Source organism: Scyliorhinus torazame, chromosome 18, assembly GCF_047496885.1.
Source record: "Scyliorhinus torazame isolate Kashiwa2021f chromosome 18, sScyTor2.1, whole genome shotgun sequence".
Classification (NCBI taxonomy): domain Eukaryota; kingdom Metazoa; phylum Chordata; class Chondrichthyes; order Carcharhiniformes; family Scyliorhinidae; genus Scyliorhinus; species Scyliorhinus torazame.
In genome coordinates, this window is record NC_092724.1 from 121,240,170 (window position 1) to 121,266,774 (window position 26,605).

The 26,605-nt window shown below is 45.3% G+C and overlaps 1 protein-coding gene across 1 annotated transcript in view; it reads right to left on the bottom strand.

The window, feature by feature from the left end:
• Nucleotides 1–18,187: 18,187 nt before the first annotated feature.
• Nucleotides 18,188–26,605, bottom strand: part of usp43a (ubiquitin specific peptidase 43a) — a 601,867-nt gene continuing 593,449 nt past the window's right edge. The window contains exons 14-16 of the mRNA XM_072483264.1: nucleotides 26,228–26,386; nucleotides 22,354–22,512; nucleotides 18,188–20,003 (exon numbers count right to left, since the gene is read on the bottom strand). Of these exons, the coding sequence (XP_072339365.1) occupies nucleotides 18,739–20,003; nucleotides 22,354–22,512; nucleotides 26,228–26,386 (1,583 nt within the window). The 3' untranslated portion in view covers nucleotides 18,188–18,738. The remainder of the gene's footprint in view (nucleotides 20,004–22,353; nucleotides 22,513–26,227; nucleotides 26,387–26,605) is intronic.

The window sequence follows — 26,605 nt, forward strand, 5'->3', positions numbered from 1 at the left end:
AGGCGCCGGAATGTGGCGACTAGGGGCTTTTCACAGTAACTTCATTGAAGCCTACTTGTGACAATAAGCTATTATTATTGAAAATTCTACAAAATAGGTTTTATACAGTAGCAAACCAGTTAACAGTAATGTCAAATATTAAGGGATCTCTGCTCCACTGACTGCTTTATAGTATCAATGACACACTCTGGAGACCTTAAGCGCACAGGCAGCATGCATAATTAGAAAATTTATACAATAAAATTGTTCATGCTCACATTCCAAGACACAGGAAGTTGATTTTGCCACCCTTGCTAACACATTAGAAATGCGACAACCTTGTACACAGATCAAGGCGCTATTGCATTAAAGACACAGACTCGAGCAGCACACTGTACGTAGACACAAGAACAGTTGGATCAATCTGAAGCCTTTGGTGTCTTTGGCAAGTGGCAAAAATAAAATCTCAAAGCACACAGTTGGTCCAGTCACAGTAGGATAAACTGTTCCTGGCACTTAGACAGGACTGTCTATTTTGAGGTAAGCAACCACCAAAGTCACAAAAAAGTAACTAGAAGAACTCTGAAACTGTTCCTAATAACAGAAAGTCAATATAGGGAGCAATACAGTAAAATGGCCACAGAACTAGTATATATTACAGAAGAGGAGAGAATAACAACACAATGTTAATACACATTTACCATTATTTAAATGAGGACACAACAATTTTCTTATTGTAATATCCCACATGAAGCACATGGGCTGTGATGTGTTGGGTACTCTGCTACACAGACAAACCAACACGGTTGTGAATGGTACAACTTTGTTTTATTGCTAACATTTATTTACAGTGGTAAACTGGTTACTGAGGTTCGATCATAACCCTAGAATCTGTGGACCTATTCCTAATACTATCTTGTAGTGGCACTCAGCACATGATGGATGTCTGAGTGGCTTGCTATGAGCTCTGTGCCCTGAGCTGTCTTCTGCTGGAATGCTCAGGAAGTGTTGTGTTCCCTGTTTTGTACTGTGTATGCTCTTGCCTGTGATTGGCTGTGGTGTTGTGTGTGTGTTGATTGGTCCGTTGATCTGTCCATCAGTATGTATGTGCTATGATGTTTACCTGAATATCATGACATCCCCCTTTTGTACAAGAACATGTGCCTATGTGGTTATAAATAGAGATGTGTACTGAGTGCAGCTGAATGTGTGTGTGTGCAATATCTACAGCATGTACATGGGGCTAAACTATATACAAGGGGCGATGTCGGGTGCGACATAACAACGAGGTTGTACCATAAACAAAGAACGGGGAAATGTTGTACGACAAAAATAAACTCCTGTAATGACAAGGATGAACAGAAACATATCAACACAGTGGTGTTATGAGTTCAATGTACAAACAGGCTCATAAGTCCAGTCTAGTAGGTGGGCGATGAATTCGGGTTGACCGCCTCACGGGTGGGTCTGGATCCACCGGCTGAGGAATGGGCCTGGCCACAGGCGACGACGGAAGGGGCATGGTGGCAGGAAGCTCCACGAAGTCGATATCAGGAACAACAGGAGGTCGCGGTGTCGGTGTAAGTTCCCGTAGCGAGCGTGGAAGTAGGCGAAGAGCCCGGCGATTGCGCCTACGAATGGAGCCATCAGGCATGCGAACCAGGAACGAGCGGGGAACCACGCGTCGGACAACTTCGGCAGGTGCTGACCAGCCACCTTCTGGTAGGTGGATGCGGACGTCGTCTCCAGGTGCCAGGGCGGGAAAATCAGTTGCCCGTGTGTCATATGCCATCTTCTGGCGAACGCGCTGCTGTTGCATTCTGTGTAGTACCGGAGCATGGTTGGTTGTGGGTACCAAAATGGATGGCACAGTGGTCCTGAGGGCGTGACCCATCAACAGCTGGACTGGTGAGAGGCCAGTGGCTAGTGGAGCCGAGCGTTAGGCCAGCAGGGCTAGGCAGAAATCCGATCCGGCAGCAGCAGCCTTGCAGAGGAGCCGCTTGACGATGTGAACGCCCTTTTCCGCCTTTCCATTGGACTGGGTATGCAGAGGGCTGGACGTCACGTGTGTGAAGCCATACGAAGCAGCAAAGGACGACCATTCCTGGCTGGCAAAACAGGGCCCATTGTCCAACATGACAGTAATCGGAATGCTGTGGCGAGCGAAGGTGTCTTTGCAGGCCCTTATGACAGCGGACAATGTTAAATCGTGCAGGCGTATGACCTCTGGATAGTTGGAAAAGTAATCAATGACGATTCCATAGTCCCTGCCAAGCGCGTGTAAAAGGTCCACACCCACCTTCACCCAGGGGGACGTCACCAGCTCATGGGGCTGAAGCGTCTCAGGAGACTGCGCCGGTTGAAACCTTTGGCAGGTGGGGCAGTTGAGCACCATATTGGCAATGTCATCACTGATGCCCGGCCAGTATACCGCCTCTCGGGCCCTCCGTCTGCACTTCTCAACCCCCAGATGACCTTTGTGTAGTTGGTCTAGGACCAGCTTGTGCATGCTGTGCGGAATCACAATCTGGTTCAGCTTTAGAAGGACACCATCAATGACGGCCAAGTCATCTCGGACATTGTAGAACTGCGGGCACTGTCCTGTGAGCCACCCACCCGTCATGTGGCGCATCACCCGTTGTAGAAGGGGGTCAGCCGCAGTTTCCCGGCGAATACGGGCCAGACTGGAGTCATCAGCTGGCAGATTTGCCGATGTGAAGGCCACCTGTGCTTCAACCTGACAGACGAACCCCTCCGAATCGGGCGGTGTGCTCACTGCTCTTGATAGGGCATCCGCAATGATAAGGTCCTTTCCCGGGGTGTAGACCAGTTGGAAGTCATACCTCCTGAGTTTAAGTAGGATGCGCTGGAGGTGAGGGGTCATCTCGTTCAGGTCCTTATTTTTGATGCTGACCAGGGGGCGATGGTCAGTCTCAACGGTAAGCTCGGGGAGACCATACACGTAGTCATGGAACGTGTCTATTCCGGTCAGCAAACCCAGGCACTCCTTTTCGATCTGCACGTAGCGCTGTTCTGTGGTGGTCATGGCCCGCGAGGCAAAGGCGACCGGGGCCCATGACGCAGTGTCATCCCGCTGCAGGAGCACTGCCCCAATGCCGGACTGGCTGGCATCAGTCGAAATTTTAGTGTCACGAGAGGTGTCGAAAAACGCCAATACCCGGGCTGTGGTGAGCTTAATTTTGAGCTGCTCCCATTCCTTCTGGTGTGTGGGCAGCCACTGGAACTCCGTGGACTTCTTGACGAGGTGGCGCAGAGCCGTCGTGTGGGAGGCAAGGTTGGGAATGAACTTCCCCAGGAAGTTGACCATGCCTAGGAAGCGTAGGACAGCTTTCTTGTCTGCCGGCTGTGGCATGGCTGTAATGGTGCTGACCTTGTCTGCATCCGGACGGACCCCTGACCGGGAAATGAGGTCCCCCAGGAACTTCAGCTCGGTTTGGCCGAAAGAACACTTGGCTCGGTTGAGGCGCAGGCCGTTTTCCTGTATGCGCACAAAGATGCGCTGGAGACGATTGATGTGCTCCTGTGGTGTGGTGGACCAGATGATGACGTCGTCCACGTAGACGCGCACCCCTTTGATGCCCTCCATCATCTGCTCCATGATCCTGTGAAAGACCTCGGATGCCGAGATGGTGCCAAATGGCATTGTTATAGCAGAACCTGCCGAAAGGGGTGTTGAAGGTGCACAGCTTTCGGCTGGAGTGATCCAGTTGGATCTGCCAAAAAACCTTCGAGGCATCCAGTTTTGTGAAGATTTTAGCCTGGGCCATTTCACTTGTGACCTCTTCCCGTTTGGGTATGGGGTAGTGTTCCCTCATCATGTTGTTGTTGAGGTCTTTTGGATCAATGCAGATCCGGAGCTCGCCAGAGGGCTTCTTAACACACACCATGGAGCTGACCCATGGCGTGGGCTCCGTGACCCGGGATAGCACACCTTGGTCCTGGAGATCCTGCAGCTGCTGCTTGAGGCGGTCTTTGAGTGGCGCTGGGAACCTGCGAGGTGCGTGAATGACTGGGGTGGCGTCCGGTTTGAGCCGAATTCTGTAGGTGTAGAGCAGTGTTCCCATGCCCTTGAATGCCTCCTGGTTGTGGGCGAGGAGCGATTGGAGCTGTGCCCTGAATTCTGCATCCAGGAAGTCAGATGTGCCTTCTGGAGACAGAGCATAGACTCGTTGCACGAGGTGGAGAACCTTGCATGCTTGTGCGCCTAGCAGGGAGTCCTTTGATGACCCGACTATCTCGAATGAGAGTGTGGCCCTGTGTGTGTTGTGTGTCACCTGGCAGGATCCCATAGTTGGGATAACGTTCCCATTGTAGTCGACCATCTTGCACCGGGATGGCCGAATTGGCGGTCTGACCTTCATGGCGTAGAAGGCGGACCATGCTATGAGGTTGGCGGAGGTGCCAGTGTCCAGACGGAATGTTATCGGTGATCGGTTGACCGTCAGGGTGGCACACCATTCATCACCCGGATTGACAGTGTTCACTTGCAACGACTGGTGGGTCCTGGCTGGAGACATCCGGTTCTCATCAATGACCACAACACGGAAGGCTTCCAGGTCGTCTGTGTCACTGGTCTGGATATCGTCTGGGCACGACTTGTAGTAAGGAGGCTGAATGGTCTGCACGTCCCTGCAAGGTTGTCGGAATTGGGGAACATTGGCAGGTTGAGCTGCTCAACAGCAGGCAGCGTAGTGGCCCATCTTGCCACAGCGGAGGCAGTTAGTTTCTTGCGGGACATTGCCGCTTTAAACGTGCGGCGCCGCAGTTGCCGCACGTTGTGACGTCATGGCGTTCGTTGCGCCATCGTGCATGCGCAGTTCGGTCTTGCGTCGAGCGTGCCTGCGCATCACGTCCCTCTGTGTCGACGTCGTTTTTGGCAAGCACAAACGCGGGAGGCCTCGAAAAGCGCGCGAAATGGTCGCCCTTGTCCGGGCCGCGGGCCAGGAACTCGATCGCCTGGACCCGTTCGGCCTCGTAGGACGCCTGCCTCGCCGATCCGGCCGCGTAGGACCCCTGCCGCGCTGATTCGGCCGCCTGAAATTGGGAGTAGCGGCTAGTCGCGTTTTCATGCAGGACACAGGCTTCGATTGCGGAGGCAAGGGTGAGGCCTTTTATTTTTAAGAGCTGCTGGCGTAGGGTGCCCGAGGTGACCCCAAAAACGATCTGGTCCCGAATCATGGAATCGGAGGTGGTGTCGTAACCGCGACTGCGCGAGGATACGGAGATGGGTAAGGAAGGATTGAAAGGGCTCATCCTTACCCTGCAGGCGCTGCTGGAAGAGATACCTCTCGAAACTCTCGTTGACCTTAACGCTGAAGTGTTGGTCGAGTATGAGAAGGACCGTCTTGCACATGGTCTTGTCCTCACCTTCCGCGAACACCAGGGAGTTGTAGACATGGATGGCGTGTTGACCTGCCGTGGAGTAGAGGATGGCGATCTTTCTGGTGTCCGAAGCGCTCTCCTTTTCGTTGGCTTCCAGCAAGAGTTGGAAGCGCTGTTTGAACAGCTTCCAATTAACGCCGTGGTTTCCAGTGACTTGTAGCGGCTGCGGTGTGCTGATGGCGTCCATGGCGCAGGATGGCAGATTCCGGAAGATCCGTAGGTAGGTCCCACAGTTACTCCTGGTACTATGATGTGTTGGGTACTCTGCTACACAGACGAACCAACACGGTTGCGAATGGTACAACTTTGTTTTCATAGATTATCATAGAATCTACAGTGCAGAAGGAGGCCATTCGGCCCATCGAGTCTGCACCGGCTCTTGGAAAGAGCACCCTACCCAAGCCCACACCACCCTATTCCCATAACCTAGTAACCCCACCCAACACTAAGGGCAATTTGAACACTAAGGGCAATTTATCATGGCCAATCCACCTAACCTGCACATCTCTGGATTGTGGGAGGAAACCGGAGCACCCGGAGGAAACCCACGCACACACGGGGAGAACGTGCAGACTCCGCACAGACAGTGACCCAAGCCGGAATCGAACCTGGGACCCTGGAGCTGTGAAGCAATTGTGCTAACCACTATGCTACCGTGCTGCCCGCACGGTATAGATATTGCTTAAAGATGATGGCATCTGAAGACTGCACATTGCTATCAATGTGAAAATTGACCAACAACTTGCAGTGAGGGGGACACACGAGTTTTCGAAAATAGCATTCAGTGCTTAACCTCCCTGTTATTTTCATGAGGCTGCACAATTTACATATTAGTTAACCTTGAAACCTAATACAGAAAATATCAGTTGAGCAATATCGTAAAAATATTGTTTTTTTTTTACATAAACATTTTATTGAGGTATTTTTCTGTATTATAACACAATGTACATGAAATTATAAATATAGTGCAAAAGCCATCTCCCTCCCTTACAGGATAACCTTTATTAACCCCCTACTCTAAGCTAAACTAACCCCCCCTCCCACCTTCTGCTGATGATTAATCTTCCGCGAAGAAGTCGGTTGCCACCTCCGGGCGAACCCTAACAGTGACCCTCTCAAGGCGAACTTGATTTTCTGCAAACAGAGAAAGCTAGCCATGTCCGATAGCCAGGTCTCCGACTTCGGGGGATTTTGAGTCCCTCCAAGCTAATAGCATCTGTCTCCGAGGCTACCAGGGAAGCAAAGGCCAGAACGTCTGCCTCGTTCTCCTCCTGGATTCCCAGGTCTTCCGACACCCCGAAAATCGCCACCTCTGGACTCAGCGCCACCCTTGTTTTTAACACCTTGGACATGACATCTGCAAACCCCTGCCAGAATCCCCTAATCTTCGGACATGGCCAGAACATGTGGACATGGTTCACTGGCCTGCACATTTTGCACACCGGTCTTCCACCGCAAAGAATCTGCTCATCCGGGCCACTGTCATGTGATCCCTATGAACGACCTTAAATTGTATCGGGCTGAGCCTGGGACACGTTGCGGATGCGTTGACTCTACTCAATGCGTCCGCCCATAGACCATCCTCTATCTCTCCTCCCAGCTCCTCCTCCCACTTGTGCTTCAGCTCCTCGGTCTGCGTCTCCTCTGACCCCATAAATTTCTTATAAATGTCTGAGGCGCTCCCTTCCCCTACCCACCCTCTGCAAACTACCGTGTCCTGAATTCCCCCTTAGCGGTAGGAGTGGGAAGGTTGACACCTGTTTACATAGGAAGTCCCGCACCTCCAGATACCTGAATTTGTTTCCACTCGCCAACCCAAACTTCTCCTCCAGTGCCCTCATACTCGGAAAGCTCCCCTCTATAAACATATCCCCCAGCCTCTCAATCCCTGCTCTCCGCCATATCCGGAACCCCCCATCCATACTTTCCGGGGCAAACCAGTGATTATTACAGATTGGGGACCAGGCCGATGCTCCCTCTGCTCCCACATGTCTCCTCAGTGTCGATGTCTATGTATTTACAGTGTGTATCTATCGTATGTCCTTTGTTTCTTTCCACGTATATAACGATCTGTCTGGACTGTACGCACAATACTTTTCACTGTACCTCGGTAGATGTGACAATAAATCTAAATCCAAAACCAATCCAATCACCATAGTAATCCTTGAAACATGATAATTATTAATACCCTATAATCAACATCTTCTGCCCAAATGTAAATAATTAAAAGTGTAGCGTCTCATTCCTTCTAGTTCGAAATTGGTTCGGAATTTTAAAAAAACATATTTTTAAATGTTTTATTTAGGGAAGGATTTACTTGCATTGTAGGTGATCCAGGAAAGAGAAAAGAATCACTAATTTGATTCCTGGGATTAAGCTGTTGTTTTCGGAGGAAGGATTGAGGAAGTTGGGTCTTCAATCATTGCAGTTCAGAAGAACGAGAAGTGATATTATTGAACCATAAAAGAATCTGAGGGAAATTGACAGGGTGGCTGTTGGGAAGACCTTTCCCTTCATGGGGGAAGCTAGAACCGGGAGCATCGTGAATCTTTTGAGTTTCCACCCCTGAGAGCAATGGAGGCTACATCACTGGATGTATTCAAGCCTGAGATAGACGGACATTATAGGCGAGTCAATGGGAGTCAAACCCAGCCACCGGTGCAGGCAAGTTTGATTATATGATGCCATTACCCAGCCTGGATAATTGGAGGGTTTAGTGGCAGTAAGGGTGACATGCTGCAAAACCGGCTGAAACCAAATAAAATGATGGTTGAGGACTCAGAGGGGAATAGGCATGAAAATGGATTTGAAACCAAGTTCAGATCAGCCGTGATCTTATTGCAATGCAGAGTAGACTCAAACGTACTGTGCTGTAGACCTCTAGAAGTAGAGAATTAGAATACTTAGGTGGTTGCTTTTGACCGGTCTACATGCGATGGGCCGAAGGCCTTTTCTGTGCTGTAGATCTATAAGACGCTATGACTCCTGCTCCTGCTTCTTATGTCCTTGTATCTTTCTTTCCTTCTCTTTATAACTCTTTCAGTATCTGATTTAACATTGGCCGGGAATTTGTGGTTCCAATGCAATCGGCTTTGTCATTACTGTGTAAAACGGACAGCAACTTCGGGCAGCCACAGTTAGACTCAGGAGCCAAATGTAGTTGTCCCTGATGCTCTGTAGAAGCCTTGCAGTCTTCACTACTGGAATCGTTAGAAATCACTGATTTGTCATGAACTTCAGCCAATAATACATTATCACTGTAAATAAACAATGAAAATGTTAATGTTTCTTCAGTCAGTGGTAACTGAGTTTTTAATGGTATACTAGAATCATTACAGTGCAGGAGGCCATTTGGCCCATCGAGTCTGCACCGACCCTCTGAAAGAGCATCCTAACCTCTGCCCAATCCCCCATCCTATCTCCTTGTAACACCATCGAGGGACAATTTAGCATATCCAATCCACCTAACCTGCACATCTTTGGACTGTGGGTGGAAACCGGAGTGCCCGGAGGAAACCCACGCAGGCACGAGAAGAATATGCAAACTCCACACACGGTCGCCTGAGGTCAGAATCGAACCCAGGTCCTTGGTGCTGTGAGGTAGTAGGGCTAACCACTATGCCGCCCCAAAATCATAATTATTGCTGAGTAACCTCTCTGGCACTAATTTTACATGTTTTTCTTCTGCCATTTACATTTCTTCCACTAATCCATGTGGATGATCCAATCTGTATTTCACATTCTGTAAACCTGGCAGCACAGTGGTAAGCACTGTGGCTTCACAGCGCCAGGGTCCCAGGCTTGGGTCACTGTCTGTGCGGCGTCTGCACGTTCTCCCCGTATCTGCATGGGTTTCCTCCCACAAGTCCTGAAAGACGTGCTGTTAGCTGAATTGGCCATTCTGAATTCTCCCTCCGTGTACCCGAACCTGGAGTGAGGCGACTAGGGGATTTTCACAGTAACTTCATTGCAGTGTTAATGTAAGCCTACTTGTAAAGGTTATTATAAACTAATTTACATGTGTTTTATATTCCCTGTCCCTGCTTTGCCGTCAATGAGAATTCTTTACTGATTGGCTGATCAGTCTGCCTGCTGTCTTGGTGGATGGCACGGTGTAGATGCCAGGAAATTGAAATTCATATCAGAAATGAGGAAATCTGAGCTCTCGAGCCTGCCAGGTGTTTGTGAGCAGATTTTTGACAACTAGGCAACAAGCACTATTCCTGCACAAAATTTGGGTCAATTTATTCACTCTAACTCTCCAACCTTCATAACCTTCCTCTGCTCGTTTCAAAATTCTTAAAAATCGTGGTTAAGGAGATGGACCGTCGGCCGCATCATTCAACAAGACCCCAGATGCCCAATTGTTGTTGTTGCACCACCAGCAGCTCACACCTCCAGAAACTCTTGCGGGCAACAATTTTTAAAACTTCAAAGTGCATGAACATGCCTGAATAATGGGACATGCCCTGCTGCAGTGAAAAGGAGGGTAAATTAGATCCCTCTCCCAAATACTACATCTACGACAAACTGGTATTGTTCCTCAAGCCAGCTTTAACCTCTTCACCTTACCTTCTGGTTTACCCCAAATTGAACTTTCAATGTCTAGACATTAACTTCCTGTGCAGACGGTGTACCTACTAGCGATTGAACGAGTCTCTATTTTGATTGTAACTCTCTTGTGTTACACAATCAATGCCACACATTCCATAAACGAGCACAACTCTGAACGTGTTATTGCCCATACTTGCTCCTGAGAGTAACTGCACTGCAAGAGTGAAAATTGCTCAAATCTTTTAATCCACATATAGCAACAAATACTCAGATTAAATACATGACAGGTTGGTTGCTTTGTTGGTCTCTTCCTCAATGTATAAACAGTCTGCAAATTGAAAATCTTCTTGTGCTGTGGGCTGATTTCTCCTGGAAACCAGGTTATGCCTGCCAGTTTCATCCCCCGTCAAAGAAAAAGATCACCAGCGAATCACATTTGCATTTGATTCTAACAGATTCCAAATGTAACATTCACTAAAATTCAGGTCCCAATATTAGGAAGGTGCTTTTGTTGGGACATAAAAGAAATGAAAGCCTTTTGCAATATTTTCCCCATGCTCCTCCCTCTTCCTCTCACCATGTCCTTCTTCCACGCACTCTCTCTGGTTTGATCAAAACATCTTGGAACAGATGGCACAGTCTGCATGGGTGAGGTGGGGAAGAGATAGAGAGGAAATTGGTTTGGCAAGGTTCAGCTTTATCTCCAACAGTCTGGCTGTGAAATAGTGATGCTTATTAAGAAAGGGAATTCAAAATGTGAGATATCTGGATTGAAACCAGCAACCTCCTGGGTTGTGAATCCAGAACTCTGCCAATGCAACCCACCTCCTTAACTTTTCCATTCAGCTTCGCTACAGCACCTGAAGAACAAAAATGACTCTTCCGCTTGAAAATGTTTGCTGGAGACAAGTCAGTCAGTCATCAGGTGAAACATTGACCCAATTTCCATTATTTTCAGTTGAAATCCGCATAAAGCTGGTCGGTCAAAAACATGACACTCATCTTGCGATTATTATAGAGCACTGAGGCAGGTTGAATAACAACCAGCCAATTAGGGTGAACTGTGGAGACATTGGAGGGAACCCACCAAGGCTTTAGGGATAGCACTCGGCCTTGCTCATATAGATGTTGAGAATCAAAGTGGAGGGTGCAGGGCACAGTTGAATCTCAGGGGATATGCTTGATGCATGTGGAGGGTGCAGGTTGGAACCTGCTCTCAGGCTGTCATATCCTGTGTTGATTGTAGATGGTATGACAGGTCCATATTAGGGGGCAAGTCATAGTGTAAGGGTCCTTCCTGTTGATTCCTTTATTTCCCCTTTCTTTATTTTTGCAATTATCATTTTGATCCATGGATGCATAATGGACATGTATCTTTAAGTCAGGCAGCAGAGAGGATGAGGAATTCAAAAAGTTGCAGCATCGTATATGGTGCTGTTTTTTCTGACAGGAGAACCCAGACTTTTTGGCACCCGAGAAATGTAATGGGACCCAGTTCGATTGGTTGACTGGTAAAGCCACACTCCGCCCGGTAACACATAGTGATTGGGTCCTACTCGAGTGGAGTGACTTTCAGAGACACAAGGAGTTTTGTTTGAATCCTGAGCAAGCAGGGGAAGGACCTGCTCTCTTCTCTCTCCAGAAAAGATGTGAGATGCTGTATTTCTGAAACTGCAGAGACTTGAATGAATCTACAGTGAAAACCCTTACAGTCTGGAAAGCAGAAATCTCAACCTGAAAGCCTGGATTGAAGGACAGTATGCTGGAAATAACCATTTGAAACAAATACTTTTATCCCTATCATTATTATTTTACACTCCTCTTCATAGATTATCATAGAATTTACAGTGCAGGAGGCCAGTCGGCCCATCGCGTCTGCATCGGCTCTTGGAAAGAGCACCATACTCAAGGTCAACACCTCCACCCTATCCCCATAACCCAGTAACCCCACCCAACACTAAGGGCAATTTTGGACACTAAAGGCAATTTAGCACGGCCAATCCACCTAACCTGCACATCTTTGGAATGTGGGAGGAAACCGGAGCACCCGGAGGAAACCCACGCACACACGGGGAGGATGTGCAGACTCCGCACAGACGGTGACCCAGCGGGGAATTGAACCTGGGACCCTGGAGCTGTGAAGCAATTGTGCTATCCACAATGCTACCGTGCTGCCCATTCTTCTTCCCTCTGTGTTTGTCTGGCTTGTGTGTGCGCGCAGAGAGTGGGGCAAGTTAAAGTGGGGGTTGAGGAATTAGATAATAGTTAACCAGTTTTATTTGCTGCATTATACTCCTTGTTATAAAAAAAAGTAATTATGTTTACATTTACAAATCTGGTGACTGTAATTATTGGGCAGCCAAGGGCCAAAGACTTCGGGTATTTTTCTAAGAATTGTGTCAAAGGGGGCTGGAATTGACTGGACCCTAGCCCAGGGTGGCATAACAATAGTCAGTGGCCAAATTCTGGTTAGAAATATGTGTGTGTTGGGCGGGGGGGGGAGATGGTGCTGTCATGGGTAAGGTTCAAATTGTGGCTGAGGTTGAAACCTGCTTTGAAGTCTGGATGATCAGGCTATGAGAGTGGTCTATCTTTGAGAAGGCTAGAGATGGCTGCTGAATAACAAGGGCAGCATTAACAAAGACCAATGAGAAGGTAATACTCCAAACACAATGTGGCAGTATTTGGAATTCACATTACCACCATTGGACCAACTTGGATATTGGTAATTATAAATGCGAAAATAACTAAACATTCAAACTTTTCCATCATATCACTTAGATCTCAAAACTTTTAAGAGCATTATGAACAGGAAGATGAAGTCTGTACCGATAATTGACATTTTTTTAAAAACAGGAAGCAGTCATTCAAGATAATGTTCTGATACTATCTCACAAATCGACAGATCTGTCAAATTCAATTTCACAACTTGCCTTGATGTAATTTGAATGTGGGATCTCTGGATTCAGTGACCAGCACTATAACCACTGAACTACTGTATATACTCTGCCTGACCCATGCTCCTCATTCTGGATAGTGGGTTGTACACACTGTAAAAACATTATACACCTAAGTACCAATATGTTGCATCATTCTTCTTTTAAAAATAAATTTAGAGGACCCAATTCTTTTTTTCCCAATTAAGGGGCAATTTTGCATGGCCAATTCACCAATCCTGTATATCTTAGGGTTGTGGGGGTGAAACCCACGCAGACATTTGGAGAACGTGCAAACTCCACATGGGCAGTGACCTGGTGCCAGGATCGAACCTGGGTCCTTGGTGCCATGAGGCAGCAGTGCTAACCACTGCATCACCGGGCTGCCCTGTGTTGCATCATTCTTAATGGGAAAAATGGCAAAAGGTGTAAAAATCCAGTTTAGCTGCAGACAAAACCTTAAAAATTTCAACCAAGATTATTTGCTGTTCCTGAGTCAAAAGTTTCTTTGGGCCGAGCGAAACTGAAGTATGAACAGTAGCTTTAAGTCACTTTTCATATTTGTCAAAAATCCAATACATTTTTTTGAGATAACAAATGTCTGCACAGAAGAATACAGCTCATACCTAATGTGCTTCCAAAAGGAACTCAATGGAATGAAAGAAATTGAGGTATTAGGTTTGGTGAGAACTTAATGTTTGCAATTGATTGTCACCAATGCTACAATTCAGACTTCTCCTTAGGCTCATTGCTCACACTCACTGCATATACATTTTCCGTAACCTTTAAAACCCAAATCTTATGTAAAACCACTGGTTTGTGAAATCTCTGCTGCTGCACTACACTGTCAGCATCTACAATAGGCAATCATTGATTTGGCAGAAGATAGCCTCTTCTTTCACTGATTGCTGTCTCCTTATTAACTGAACTGGTTAGAACTTCATCGTTTTTACTTATAGCCTAACAGAATACCAACCAGTGCAACTGGAACACTTGCTGCCATTACACTGATCCACCAATTTGAATACGCTAACCACGTATTAACTATGGGTGTATTTAATACGCTTACAAGACCATGGAAGTGCCTCAGCATTACATACTGTTAAAGGTCAGGTAGGAGAGAATAGTAGTTCATGTTATTGGACCAGTAATTCAGAGGCCTGGAAGAATAATGTCCAAGAATGTTAGTCCACTCCAGCCATGACCATTTGAAAATGTGAATTCAGCTTAAAAAACTTTAGGTAACAAAAAACACTGTTTTTGTCAAAAGTGCCCATGATCCTTCTGGATTGTCATTAAAAACCCAACCGACTCACTAATAGTCTTTGGGTCATTACCCGATCTGACCCATGAGCAAATCCACACACACACCAAAGTGGTTGATTCCAAAGGGTCCTTTGAAATAGCCTAGCAAGCCTGCAAACGTTATAAGGGCAAGTCGGGATGAGCAGTAAATGCTGGCCTCACCAGTGTCCTCACTTCAAGGAAACTATGTTCTGTCTCAGACATGGATATATCAGTTTGAGGTCGTATGCTGTGCTCTGCAACTCCACTGTAGGATATTGTTATATTTGGATTGAGCTTCAGTATGGGAACACACTTATTGCATTGCAGGGAATTGCACACCTCCCAGAAGGAAGAAAACAGTTTGGACCAGTACTCCCGTTTTTCTGGTGCTTCATTTTAACGTGTACAACCCACCTGGGTTGGCCAACTCCCGACGTAAAATGGAGAACAGCAAAGGCTGCAGGGAAATTCAGTCAACAGAGGCAGAAATTAGCAGGTGCAAGTTACTGTGTGTTAAACTCTGCAAAAGCCCAGACAGCATCAATACAAGCAGTCATCTGCATAATAATGTAGCAGCTATCTACATCCTAATGAGCGATCCCCGGGAAAAATCGAAACACTTGGGATAAACAAAGCCAAGCCAGACTCCCCGGCGCCAGCAGGAGCCAACACAAAAGAGGTTAACGGACACCTCAAGACCACCCATCGATCAGGGAACCGCTCCAGTATTGGAGAAATCGAACCAAGCGATTGGAACGAAGTCCAATCACTTGGAACCAGGTACAGGGTCCGCCCCGAAAGGCGGGAAGCCCCTGGGGTCTATAAAGTTAAGCCCCCAAGTTCAAATCTTTCTTCTTGACCGGGTCACTCAGCAACGCGAACCAACCCTTGACAGTGACCGGTTACAGCTGCCGCCGAGATCCAGTAAGTCTTAAGTCAATGCTCGCTACGAGATAGGCGCTCCTAGCTACCAGTCCGTACCAACTTCGAATCCCGCAGACTCAGAACCCGAACGAAAGGCCATTTGTTCCCCATAGCTGGTGGACCAGTCCGAAGCTAAGTATAGGCCTGTTAGTTGTAGAAGTAGCTTAGAAGTAGAATTTATGCATGAGGAGCGATTTACTGTGTATAATAAATGTGCTTTGATTTGAATCTTACTAATTGGTGTATTGAGTTATTGATCATTACTTGAACTTGAACCTTGTGGTGGTATCATAAAGATACCTGGTGACTCGAGAGCAAAGGTTATAAAACAGAGCCAATTGAACCAACCAAAAGTTAGCAACAACACCATTTCAGACCAGTATTCTCTGCAGCGACAGAGGGTAGTTTGCCAGTGGCTGGCGGTGGGATCTTCCGGTGCCGCTATTGGCAATGAGGTTTCCTGATGAACACACCCCTCGCCACCAGGAAATCTGCGGTGAATTTGCACCATTGGTGCGATTGTAAGATCCCGCCAGCGTGAACGGCCAGAAAATCCCGCCCACTGTTTTTTTCCTTCTGGGCTTCATGCCACATGACAGCAGACTCCTGAATTAGTGCTAATACCCATACACAGCAGCTTCATGTTTCACTGTTGCTCCTGGCCTCCCTCACGGTGTCTCAGACTTTCTTTCAGGTCTGAAATTATGTTTTGCATCTCAAATTATTCTACCTATTAATTTATTTTGCATTGCTCTTCCTTGACCTGCACACTTGAGACAGACTGCCTTGAATTAACTGGGCCGATGAGTCAGTCAATATGCGATACCTGCCTGTTCATTCACTTCTCCATTCTGCAGCATGCATGAATGATGCTGTCAATTAATTGGTCGCTCAAACATCACCGAGTTGTGGTTTTGAGGCAACCGTACCAATAACCCTTCTGAAATCATATCCTGAAAGTGCTCTAACTATTCATCAAGTTAATGTATTACATTTACCTCCCTTAACTACAATTCCAATATATTGTCCACGTCTGTTGACAGTTTTCTTTAATTGCAGCTTTGAGCTCTGTTACATTTTACTTGTTTCCGGACTCAAATTATATGCAACAAAATAAGTCATTTTGCAACTTCACAATCTGCACTGTACCTCAAATCTACAAACGAAGATGCATTAAGTATTTGCTTTCAAAATGATGACACTCACCTCTCAGCCTATACTTCCTTATCCGACTTATCTTATTAGAGTTTGTTGCATTTTACAAAAGCTATTCTTAATATAAATTCGTATCAAGGTTCAATTTGGTGAAATCATTTGGTAAAAAGTTATGGGCTGGATCAAATAGACCTCTGCTTGCTAATCGTGTAGCCAATAAATCTTCCTGTTTCAGGTTAAGCTGTAACGGTAAGGTAAAGTCGCCATCGTCCCAGATGACCACAGGCTGCTTTCCATTTTGAGGGGGAGAGCTGACCGGTGGTGGTTTAACCTGAGGATCACCACACCTCAGGCAAAGGGCAAGGTTGAGAAGGCAAGGCCTTCATGAATAAGGTTAAAGTGTATGATCGCACTGATTGTCCTTTTATTCTGCCTATTGTTTGCTCAAAGCCCCTGTGAACAGATGTGGCACTTTTACTTCAGCCTATTGTGATGCTCCTTATCTTTCTACCTGCGCATCCTCTGGACCGCTTCATGCTTGCACCAATTGATTTTCGTCTTGAACCTGTGCACTTGTTTCTTGCCCCTCCAGTTCGTCTGCTCGTTTCAATTTCATGAAGGTTGCTGGGGTTGCTCTCCTGCCAGACAACCCAATGTGAATTCACAAAGTCCATCTTTTGAGCTTGGGTAATTTGTTTGAATGCAATTGAACAACTTCTTTTGGCTTCATGCAATATTTAACCCCTCCAGCTGCAGCCAGAGAGAACTCTTCATGCTACCTCCCAACATTCTTTATTTGTGCCGACCACAAAGCATAGTTTTCACGCCCCAAAGATTACCCCTTTGCGGGAGTTGACTGTCATGGTAGGCCTGAGAGCTTGTATGCTGGAATTAGTATGGGCATCTGCATTGTATACTCCTGACCTGCATGAGGGAAGAAAAGCATCATGTTTACATTCCAGATCAGACTGCAAAGAACATGAGGGGAAATGAGAAGGAGTTTCTTTACTCAGCCAGGTATGATCTGAAATGCACTGCCAGAAAGGCTGGTAGAAAAAGGCTCAGCAATAACCCTCAAACAGTAAAAAAAAGAACCATCTTCAGGCTATGTAAAAAGACCAGGGTATTAGGACTAATAGATTTTTCATAGACCCAGCAATCTATGCACCAAAAGGTCATCTTCTGAATTTTTAGTGTTATCAATTTACATTTACATAAATTCTCTATTCCACATTTTTCTAATTTATCAAACTTTAAGTAATTTTTCTATATGTTCTGAGCATTCAGCCATTCTTGTCCAATTATCTGTTTCAGCAGGGCAATATGTGTTCGGTAAATAGCCCCACATGCATTTTCCAACTCATTACTTGACAGGGCTGTAAACATCGACATGATTGAATCATTGGGTTGAATTGGTCAATTATGACTCGGCTTTTATATGTCAAATCACAAAAGGATGCTGAAGGATGCATTATTGTCACCCATGTCACTAACAACCTTGAGTGATAAAATGTAAAATTACAAGCAAGATAATTCCTGACAATTATCGATGACTTGGTTCGATGCCAGAATTCAAAGAGCACTCACATTCCTTTCCAATTAAAGTTGGTAACTGGGTGCTCCCCGAAGATTCAGCTGGTGTATGCAATGTCCAAAATGGAGCCAGGAAGGTACCAAGTTGAATTGCCAGCTGTTGTGGAGTTGGCTGACTTCATTATGATGACTCTAAAGTTGAATAATTTTCCAAGACTTACAGAAGAAGAATGGTCACTTTGGCACAGTATCAAAAGATCAGGCAACTTCGTGGAATTGTGGCCTCTAAACATAAGCCACGAGCGTCAGAAAAATCTAAACTGGGGAGAACAACAGAAAGTGTTGCTGTCCCGAGCGGTGCAGCTTGTTAGTTACATTTCCTAAACAAAAAAGGAATTCTTTTTTTTAAACAACAATTGGAAGGTACTCAAAAGTGTTTTTAATCAATATGAAAGCTTGTGCCATGTTCCCTTACATAAATGATAATTTAATACAGAACAGATGTTAACAGCTGGCATTTGATCTTAGGCAGCAAAAAAAGACAACTGTACATTTTCTCCTGTAAATATTAACATTTTTGGTTACATTGTTTTAACATATCGACAATACAAATTTTTGTTTTACAAAAGTATCCTTTTATAACAAAGCAGTGATTAAAATTCATTAATATGAGACAGATATATGTTTCTAACATTACTTTTGAGGTTCCCCAACATTAAAGTCTTATTGCATCCTGATTAAAATGAGCAAATTGCTTTTGAAAAGGAAAGTTATGAGCTCTCATAACACACAAAATTAGCAAATCTATATATCTGATGTTTGTCCTTAGATATCTGTAAAACGTCAAACATTATTTACATATATTGGCTATTGATTGAAGAATGCAAAACAGGTCACAGAAAAAAATAGTGCAGCTAATTATAAAACTACTTCATTGTGTTCAATCCATCTACAGTTATAATACCTTTTAAAAACTTGATTCAGGCACCAGTTTTTTCCTTCCCAAAGAGCAAGTGCTGTATCTCATCCTCTGCAATGTACTGTATCTTTCCGCATTTAGGTTTCTGGCCTGTTGGAGCATTGTTCCTGGCTTCTGGAGTGATGTTGACCTCTTCAAAGTCAACTCGTCCTTGATCATTATGTTGGATGAACTCTGTGATCGTCTAATTTCTTCTCCTGCCACGTTGTTTATTTTGCAGTTATTCAATCCCTCCCTGTATTTGGCAGAACTACGGGCTCCATTCTCTCCGGGTTTTGCCCTGCTCTCACTGACAGACTCTACTCTGTGCTTACCATTGAAAGCCCCATTGGAGAGAGATATGCTCGAAGGTACGCTGACATTCTCGGCAGTCCAACATTTCTCCAATTCGCTTTGTCTTTTAAAGTCCTTCTTCAGAAGGTTCGCTTTCAGAAATGAAAACTTTCTCTCATTTAGTTTGGCTTCTTCTGCTTTACTCCCTTTATTTGCTTCGCGAAGACTTGGCGACAACATTGGTTCGAGATCGGTACTCCTCAAGGAGAGAGACTTTTCAAGTTTTTTGCTGCCATGGTGTCCTTTTCTTCTCTTCAAAGTGTCGCTTAGAGCCAAGCTGCTCATAGAGCCAACACCATGCCCACTGGAGCTATTGCATGTTCTGTCTTCTCTCGGTTGTGCAGGTTCTTCTGTTTTGACAAGTGATGGACCTTTTACCCCATCAGATTTGTCAGGTGCCATTTTAGATGATTTCCTCTGCAATGTACCAGTGCCTCTTTGTTTTCCATTTCTCCTCAGCGTATGCGTCTTTTCATCTGTGGAATTCTCTTTGTTGTGGCTACAACGAAGGCTGTTTGATGAATCATGCATTCTCTCAAGAGGTGCATCTCCATTCTGGTTTCCGGTGGAAGTGATGCTTTGGTCTACAGTTGCTCCTGTTCCTGCCTGTTTTGCACCATTGACACGACAATCTAAATTAGGCTGCTTTGGTCTATCTGTTGATGGCACAGAGTCAGAGTCTGTGGTGCCCGTCATTATTGGTACAATAGACTCCTTTGTGCATCTCGGCCTACGGCCAGATTCCAAATATTCAACCAGTGCACCAGGAATTGATTTTGGCCTGTCCTTGGCTCCCAGTGACCAACGTAATGTTGCATTTTTTGCAGGTGTATCTTTAGGCACAGCCTGTGCAGCTGACCCCTTCATACTAATACTTCTGCCTTGAATACCACGCACTAATGGTCGAATTTCAAAACCACCTAGGAAGATGAACAGATTATCAATTTGAGTATTGCTAAAAAATGGAAACATGCTGTCAAAGATTTCTGACTTCCACTCATCAAGGCAGATTTTCAAGAATACCAAGAACAACAATTTATGTGGTATGTGAAGAGTACTGATTGGTTGGTAAGTGGACTCTGATGAGTAGAGGCGTTTTCATGGGGAATGCACCAGGGAACAGTTAACTACCTAGCTTTTCTTTGAATTCAAACCAGGCAGGTTGATTATCGGTTACAGGGCTTTCTACAGCATTTTAATAATTTTATTCCTTCCATTGAGTGCCTTCAAAATCTAGAATCTGAATTTTATACTTGCGTGTGAATGCAAAATGTACGTTGATGCAAAAATCAAACTGTTAAAAAGGACAGCAGTGAAATTTGATGCATCATTGTGCAAAGGCAGAATGGTGAGTGAGGATTTCATGTCTGCAAAAACCAGCACACTATTGAGTTATCAATTCAGTCGTGGTGAGTGGTAATCAGAGCCTACCCAGGTCTTTGCGAAAATATTTTGGTTAACGTGACATGGAATGTGATTATGCATTCATATGGCGGCGGCGGTAAGATGACCTCCTCCTATTTCTAATACTAAAAGGGTGGTTTGGAGAGGAGGGTCACCAGCATTTTCAAAGAAGCATCTGATCAATTAACCCATCACCTTTGTTGAGACAGGCTGGCAATTTCTTTAGTGCCTGGACTCAGCCACAGGGGCAAATTTCAAACCTGTTGCTTTACTGCTAATACCCAGGATTCTGATTCATGCCACTCTTGGTTCATAGAATCCCTACAGTGCAGAAGGAGACCATTCAGCCCATCGGATCCGTACTGACCCTCCGACAGAGACCCTACCTAGGCCCAATCCCCTGCCCTATCCCCATCCAACTGTTCGACACTAAGCGGCAATTTAGCACAGTCAATTCAACTAAACTGCACATCTTTGGATTGTGGGAGGAAAGCGGAGCACCCGGAGGAAACCCACGCAGACACGGAGAGAATATACAAACTCTGCACACCCAAGGCCGGAATCGAACCAGGCTCCGTGGAGCTGTGAGACAGCAGTGCTAACCACTGTGTCAGTTGGGTGAGAAGATCCTGGTTATAGTTTTTGAATTATTGAAGACGGTTAATTTTTGAATTGGCATAAATCACACAACTGTAAGATGCAAATCAGCAGGATTCAGTGATTCGTTTTTACATCAACTTTAGACCCACAGGATTAGGTTTAGTAGAAAGAACGCGATGGGCATAATTATATGGGGTGCCTGATTCCCCTCCCCTGCCTTGGCTAAAGAGTTGGGGGGGGGGGGGGGTAGCTTTGCTCACCATGGAGAACACCAGCTGCCTGCAGTCATTATTGATAGGTTGGGAAGTGAACTTCCGCCCCATAAGATCGGGAAGCTTTGTCCAGAGAGCTGGAAGCCAATCAGAGGCAGGAGGACCTCCAGAACCTTGCGCGTCGTCAGATCAGCATTTGGGCAAGTGTGTGAGGGTTATACCAGGTGTCAAGGGTGGCAGGCACCAGCGAGAGTGGAGGGTGAGGGGGAGTTTGCAAATTCAGCAGCGTGGGGGAAGAGTGCAGCATTGGAGGAGGAAGGATTAAAACCTTGGGGCACCCTCTGATGGGCCCAGAAGGCCCACTAGGCAGGAAACTCACCCACCCCCCACTCATCAGCACCCTGCACAAGGAAACCTGCCAGTCCGGCTGCTTGACGCCGATTACATCCTGGTACTGGCGAGATAAACCCTTTCAGTGGGAACTAATTGCCAACTTAAGATCCTCAACTGGCCCACTAGCTGACAGGCCACCTGATATGGGGATCTTCCAACGTTTCTTGGGTAATTATTCTGCTAACAGTCTGAACCATCCAAAGTTTCTGATTTAAATCGGACTGTCGGATGGTTCTCAGTGCAGGGTTAATTATCCATCATATGTTTCTACTTCCCGAGGCATTCCTTGTGTGTGGAATTTCAGAGGTTTCCCCATTGGATCCTCTGGGGGGAATCTCCAGGGTACGACGCCCCCGAGATCAGACGTTCTGGGCCAATGTGTTGTAATTAAGTTATTGATGCAGCATTTCAAATCTTTTGAAGGAAACATAAACTGATTGACAATGTTGATCTTAGTGATTACAAAAAAATACACAACAATGGGAACATAACCATGGAAACCAGCAGAGTCAGGGACGAAGCGCCTCCTGTGCACAGTTGGTAATAAAACATTTTAAGTTAACCAGAACATACATTTACACCATTTACACCTGTTCGAGATGTCCAAGTACTCTAGCAGATAAGGCACCAGCAATGCCCAAAGATGTGGAACAAGCCATACCATTTTTATCCTTTATTGGATGATCTGGGAAGACAGGAGAGTCCGGAGATGAAGGGAGGGATGTGCAATTAGTGGACAGGCGGGATACCAAGCTCCCTCGTTTGCTGTCTCCAGTAAGCCGGTTAAGCCAATGATCAGAGATCGATGAACTTGTGGATCCTGTACAAAACCAAAGAATTCAATAAAATCCACATGGTTAATCAGATTATAATCGACCCTTACAGTCATAAAATATTTCACGTCTGCTTCCACATGAAACAACATAGGGACAAAACTGATGATAATATTTTCTGAACTGAGCAATTAAGGCAATTGCACACCTTCATCAGCCTTTCGTTGGTGCTATTTTTCCAAATTCTTGGGATAATATTCTTGGCCAAATGTAAATCAATCATTAGTTACTGCACTTGTGAGAATTTTATCTTTTCAAGAACTTTTTTCTTCAGTTTTACAACACAATCACCCCAGTTAAATAAACCACCTTGCTCATCATATAGCCCAAGGCTGCTGTTTCATTCAGTTGCCATTGTTCATGACTGGTTAAAAAAGCATTACATACCAGTATACTATCCATATTGTGTTCAGAGATACATTATGGCAACTATTCTCCAATTAGCTCATGATCAGAAGAGCTCTCACAAGATTTATGATCCTGATAACAATGAGGAAGTTGGAAGACTGGGGGTGGGAAGGTGCTGTATTGGGCTGAAAAACCAAACAAGGCTTGGGGCCTAGAGGCCATTCCGATCTTAATGGTGGGGTCTTGTTTAAACGAAATGACTCTCACATGACAGCTGGCCAGATTGATAGCATGGGGATCTGTGGGGATGGCCTTTACCATTTAATGGGGTGTCAAAGTTTGGGACTGTGAAAGGTGAGGGGGTTAGACCTTTTCAAAGGCGGCCCAAAGCCCCCTGTGAGGCCTAGAGGAGAACTCTTACTCCTCCTGGCCCACCGGAAGACCTGAAAAATACATTTTAAACTTACCCTCTGAGTTCTTGGACCAGAATTCAGCTCCCAGCAGGTTATGAATGATTGGGGGAACGAAATCCCTGCTCAGGAGCCTACCTCTCCCTGTGTGGATTCCCATTTACTGCTCCAGAAGAGCTGGATAATGAGAACCCCCCCCCCCCCCCCCCCCCCCCCGCGCCCGCAATTTGTTTCCATCAGGTAGAGGCTATTAAAATCGGCGCCCATGTTTCAGTTATTTTGTTTTTAGGATTGGAAAGCAATTCAATCAAATGTTTTGTTTTTATTCTGATCATGACATTTTGTTGATGGGGTGGGTGGGGGGGGGGGGTAAACGGTTTCAGTCTGATGATATGTCCATGCAACAAAGTGGACAGTTACAGCACAGAAAGCAGACACTTTTTCATCAATTCACTGTTAGGAACTAACCAGGAACTCAGCTAAAGTTCAAGAGCAAACTACCCAAAAATCTGAAATGGAAACAGAAAATGCTGGAAAGATTCAGCAGACCAGACAGCATCCGAGGTCTCAGCTGCCTGATCCTGTTGAGTATTGGCCTGGATAATGTTGGACCTGAAATCTCTGAATCTCAAACCAAGTAATGAATTTTCTGTTATGTAAAACAGGGTGTTTGTGTATATATATATATATATCATATAGAAATATATATATATAAAATATATATCACTCATGGTTAAAAACATGTAAAAACAGCTGCCTGTGTTATTTTATCTCAAGTACCAAAAACAGCTTCGGGAAGGCAAGAGATATATTCAACTGGTGACTTCATCTGTACCAGCAAACAGGTTTCAGGATGACAAGTGGATTTTTCAGCTTCATGCGATAAGTTACAATTAGCGAGCATTTGATAACAGTCGCCAGTTCAAAATGTATCATCAATATATCCACATGTAGAAATTGCTGTTCATTTATGTAATACAACAATTACATGGTGCTTCAGTGGTTTCGTTGGCAGTATTTTCAGAAAAGAAGAAAATTATAACGGGTAACATTTTTATTTGAATAAACTGTTAAGAATTATAGTGTTATGACAGGATCTTGATCATCAATAAAATGTGGCTTGAAGCAGCACGTGAACAGTTGAATTTTTCTGATCAATATTTCACTAAGTACTCTTTGTACTGAACAGTGTAGTTCGAGTTTGTCAAAGGTTAAGCGCTAAGAATAAGACTGCACCTCATGGTTTTATTTCTCAAGTAATCGCTGGAATAACCGGTTTCTGAAACTCCTTGCTCTGTGATCAAAATAATGTTGAGCTGTTTTCAAAATTTATGATCCTACAACAATCATAACATGACTGGGCTTTACTTGTGGTTAGGCTGCTTGTGGTAGTTGTTCTAACGAAATGGAAGAAAACAACTTCAAATCATCCGCAAAGGCGGAGAGAAGAAAAATATGTTTACACACTATTAATGGTGCTACAGAGTGAACATTTGTCAGTCTGGGACAATAAGGACAACCGGGGACTATGGAAAATCCTCATCCAACCCCAAAAATGACAATTTGTCCATGGGTTAGGACAACCCAGTGTGTAGGTGAGATACACTGTTGACAGTTTGTTTGGGCTCCAGGACTTCACTATTGAAGTTGCAGATATTCTTGATCAATATTGTTTTAACTGGTCTACTTAAATGAAAGTAAGATATTTGGGAATATTTCCTGGCAGGCCAGCAACAGGTTAAATGAGCTCGCCGACATTAGTGTGTAAATAACCCACAAATATGCGGTGAGGAAGACATGCACCATGAGGTACCATTTGTCCACCACAAATTGTTCGGACAATTTGCTGTTGAGGCTTGTGATGATGGAAGCTCTCCGTCATCCACTCCTTGTGATTCAATAAATTGCTGCATTTGCTCTGTTTAAAACCAGTTAGGTTCTCTGCCGTTCTGACTGCTACTTAGCAATCTAAAGACACTTCCAATGGCAAGGTTATGTTCCTGCAATACCACTTAACGCTTGGAGACCCTGAACAAGAACAATTGGCATCTCATTCCTGCATGTAGTGAACTGTTTGTGGAGGCTTTTAAATTTTTATTTTTGCTTTTCCTTTCTGTCACTTTCTCTTTTAATCCAGTCTTTCTTGTCCTCTCTAATTCTCTTTCTATACTTAATTTAACACGGGGTATCAGAACAGCCAGATCTCATCATAGGGAGGAGGGTGGACGTCCTAGCCTTTGCCTCCCGATCGTGCACCATGCAATCCTGCTTGGCTGGTGGTCAGCAGCACCACCTAAAGCTGCAGACTGGCTGTCCGTTCCATTGGAATTGCTCCAAATGGTAAAAATCAAATTTGCCATCCGTGGGTTGGAAGATGGCTTCCTCAAAACATGGGAGCCATTCACCCAACTGTTCCGGGACCTGTTTGCGGCCAACACATAATGAAATAAGTAGCCAGAAGCCAAGGGTAAATAGCCAGGACAAGATAGAAGAGAGGGAAGTGAGGGAGGACCTGAGGGGAGGGGTGGGGGGGGGGAGCAAGAAGAGGGAGCCAAACCCAGCAGGAAAGAATGAGGGTAGCAGAGAAGAAGGGGGGGAGGGAGGGGAGAACAATAGAGGGGAGCCAGAATGGGGGAAAGATAAGGGAACACAAACAGAGAGAGAGCACAGGGAAGACAATGGCCACAACAACCACAGCAAGGCAAAAGAAAGGAAGAAAAAACGGGAAGATAAAACGAAAAATGGCCGAGGCCGAGGCAACTGCACCGAGAAATGTAAATAGCATTAGGGGCACCACCCGGGTGCCCACTCCACCCTGTTTTATTGTTTTGTAACCGTTTTGTTATGTTTCCTGCTTCCTTTGTGTTTTGTTTTTCTGTGTGTATATCTGTATTTATATCATGTACAAAATCCAATAAAAACATGAGAACAAAATTCTACCTACCTGCCACAGAGCTGTTGGCTGACCAGGGTGGAATGGTGTTTCGCTTTTGGTAAAAGAGAATGTAGGCACCACGCGTGCAAACCTCTCCCTCTGGAGTCAAATCTGCATTGCTGTCATCGTAATCATACCACTGGCCATCCACAGAGTTTCTGCAGTATGCTGAGAAACAAAAAGGGAAATAAGTGAACCAGGACAAAATAGCTGCAATGTTCAGAGTTGCTCCCTTACAGAGACCCCAGTTACACCAGATCATTGACAGAGTCCATTAATTAAAATATGACTTCTTGAATAATAATAATAATCTTCATTAAGTGTCACAGGTAGGTTTACATTAACAATGAAGTTACTGTGAAAACCCCCTAGTCGCCACATTCTGGC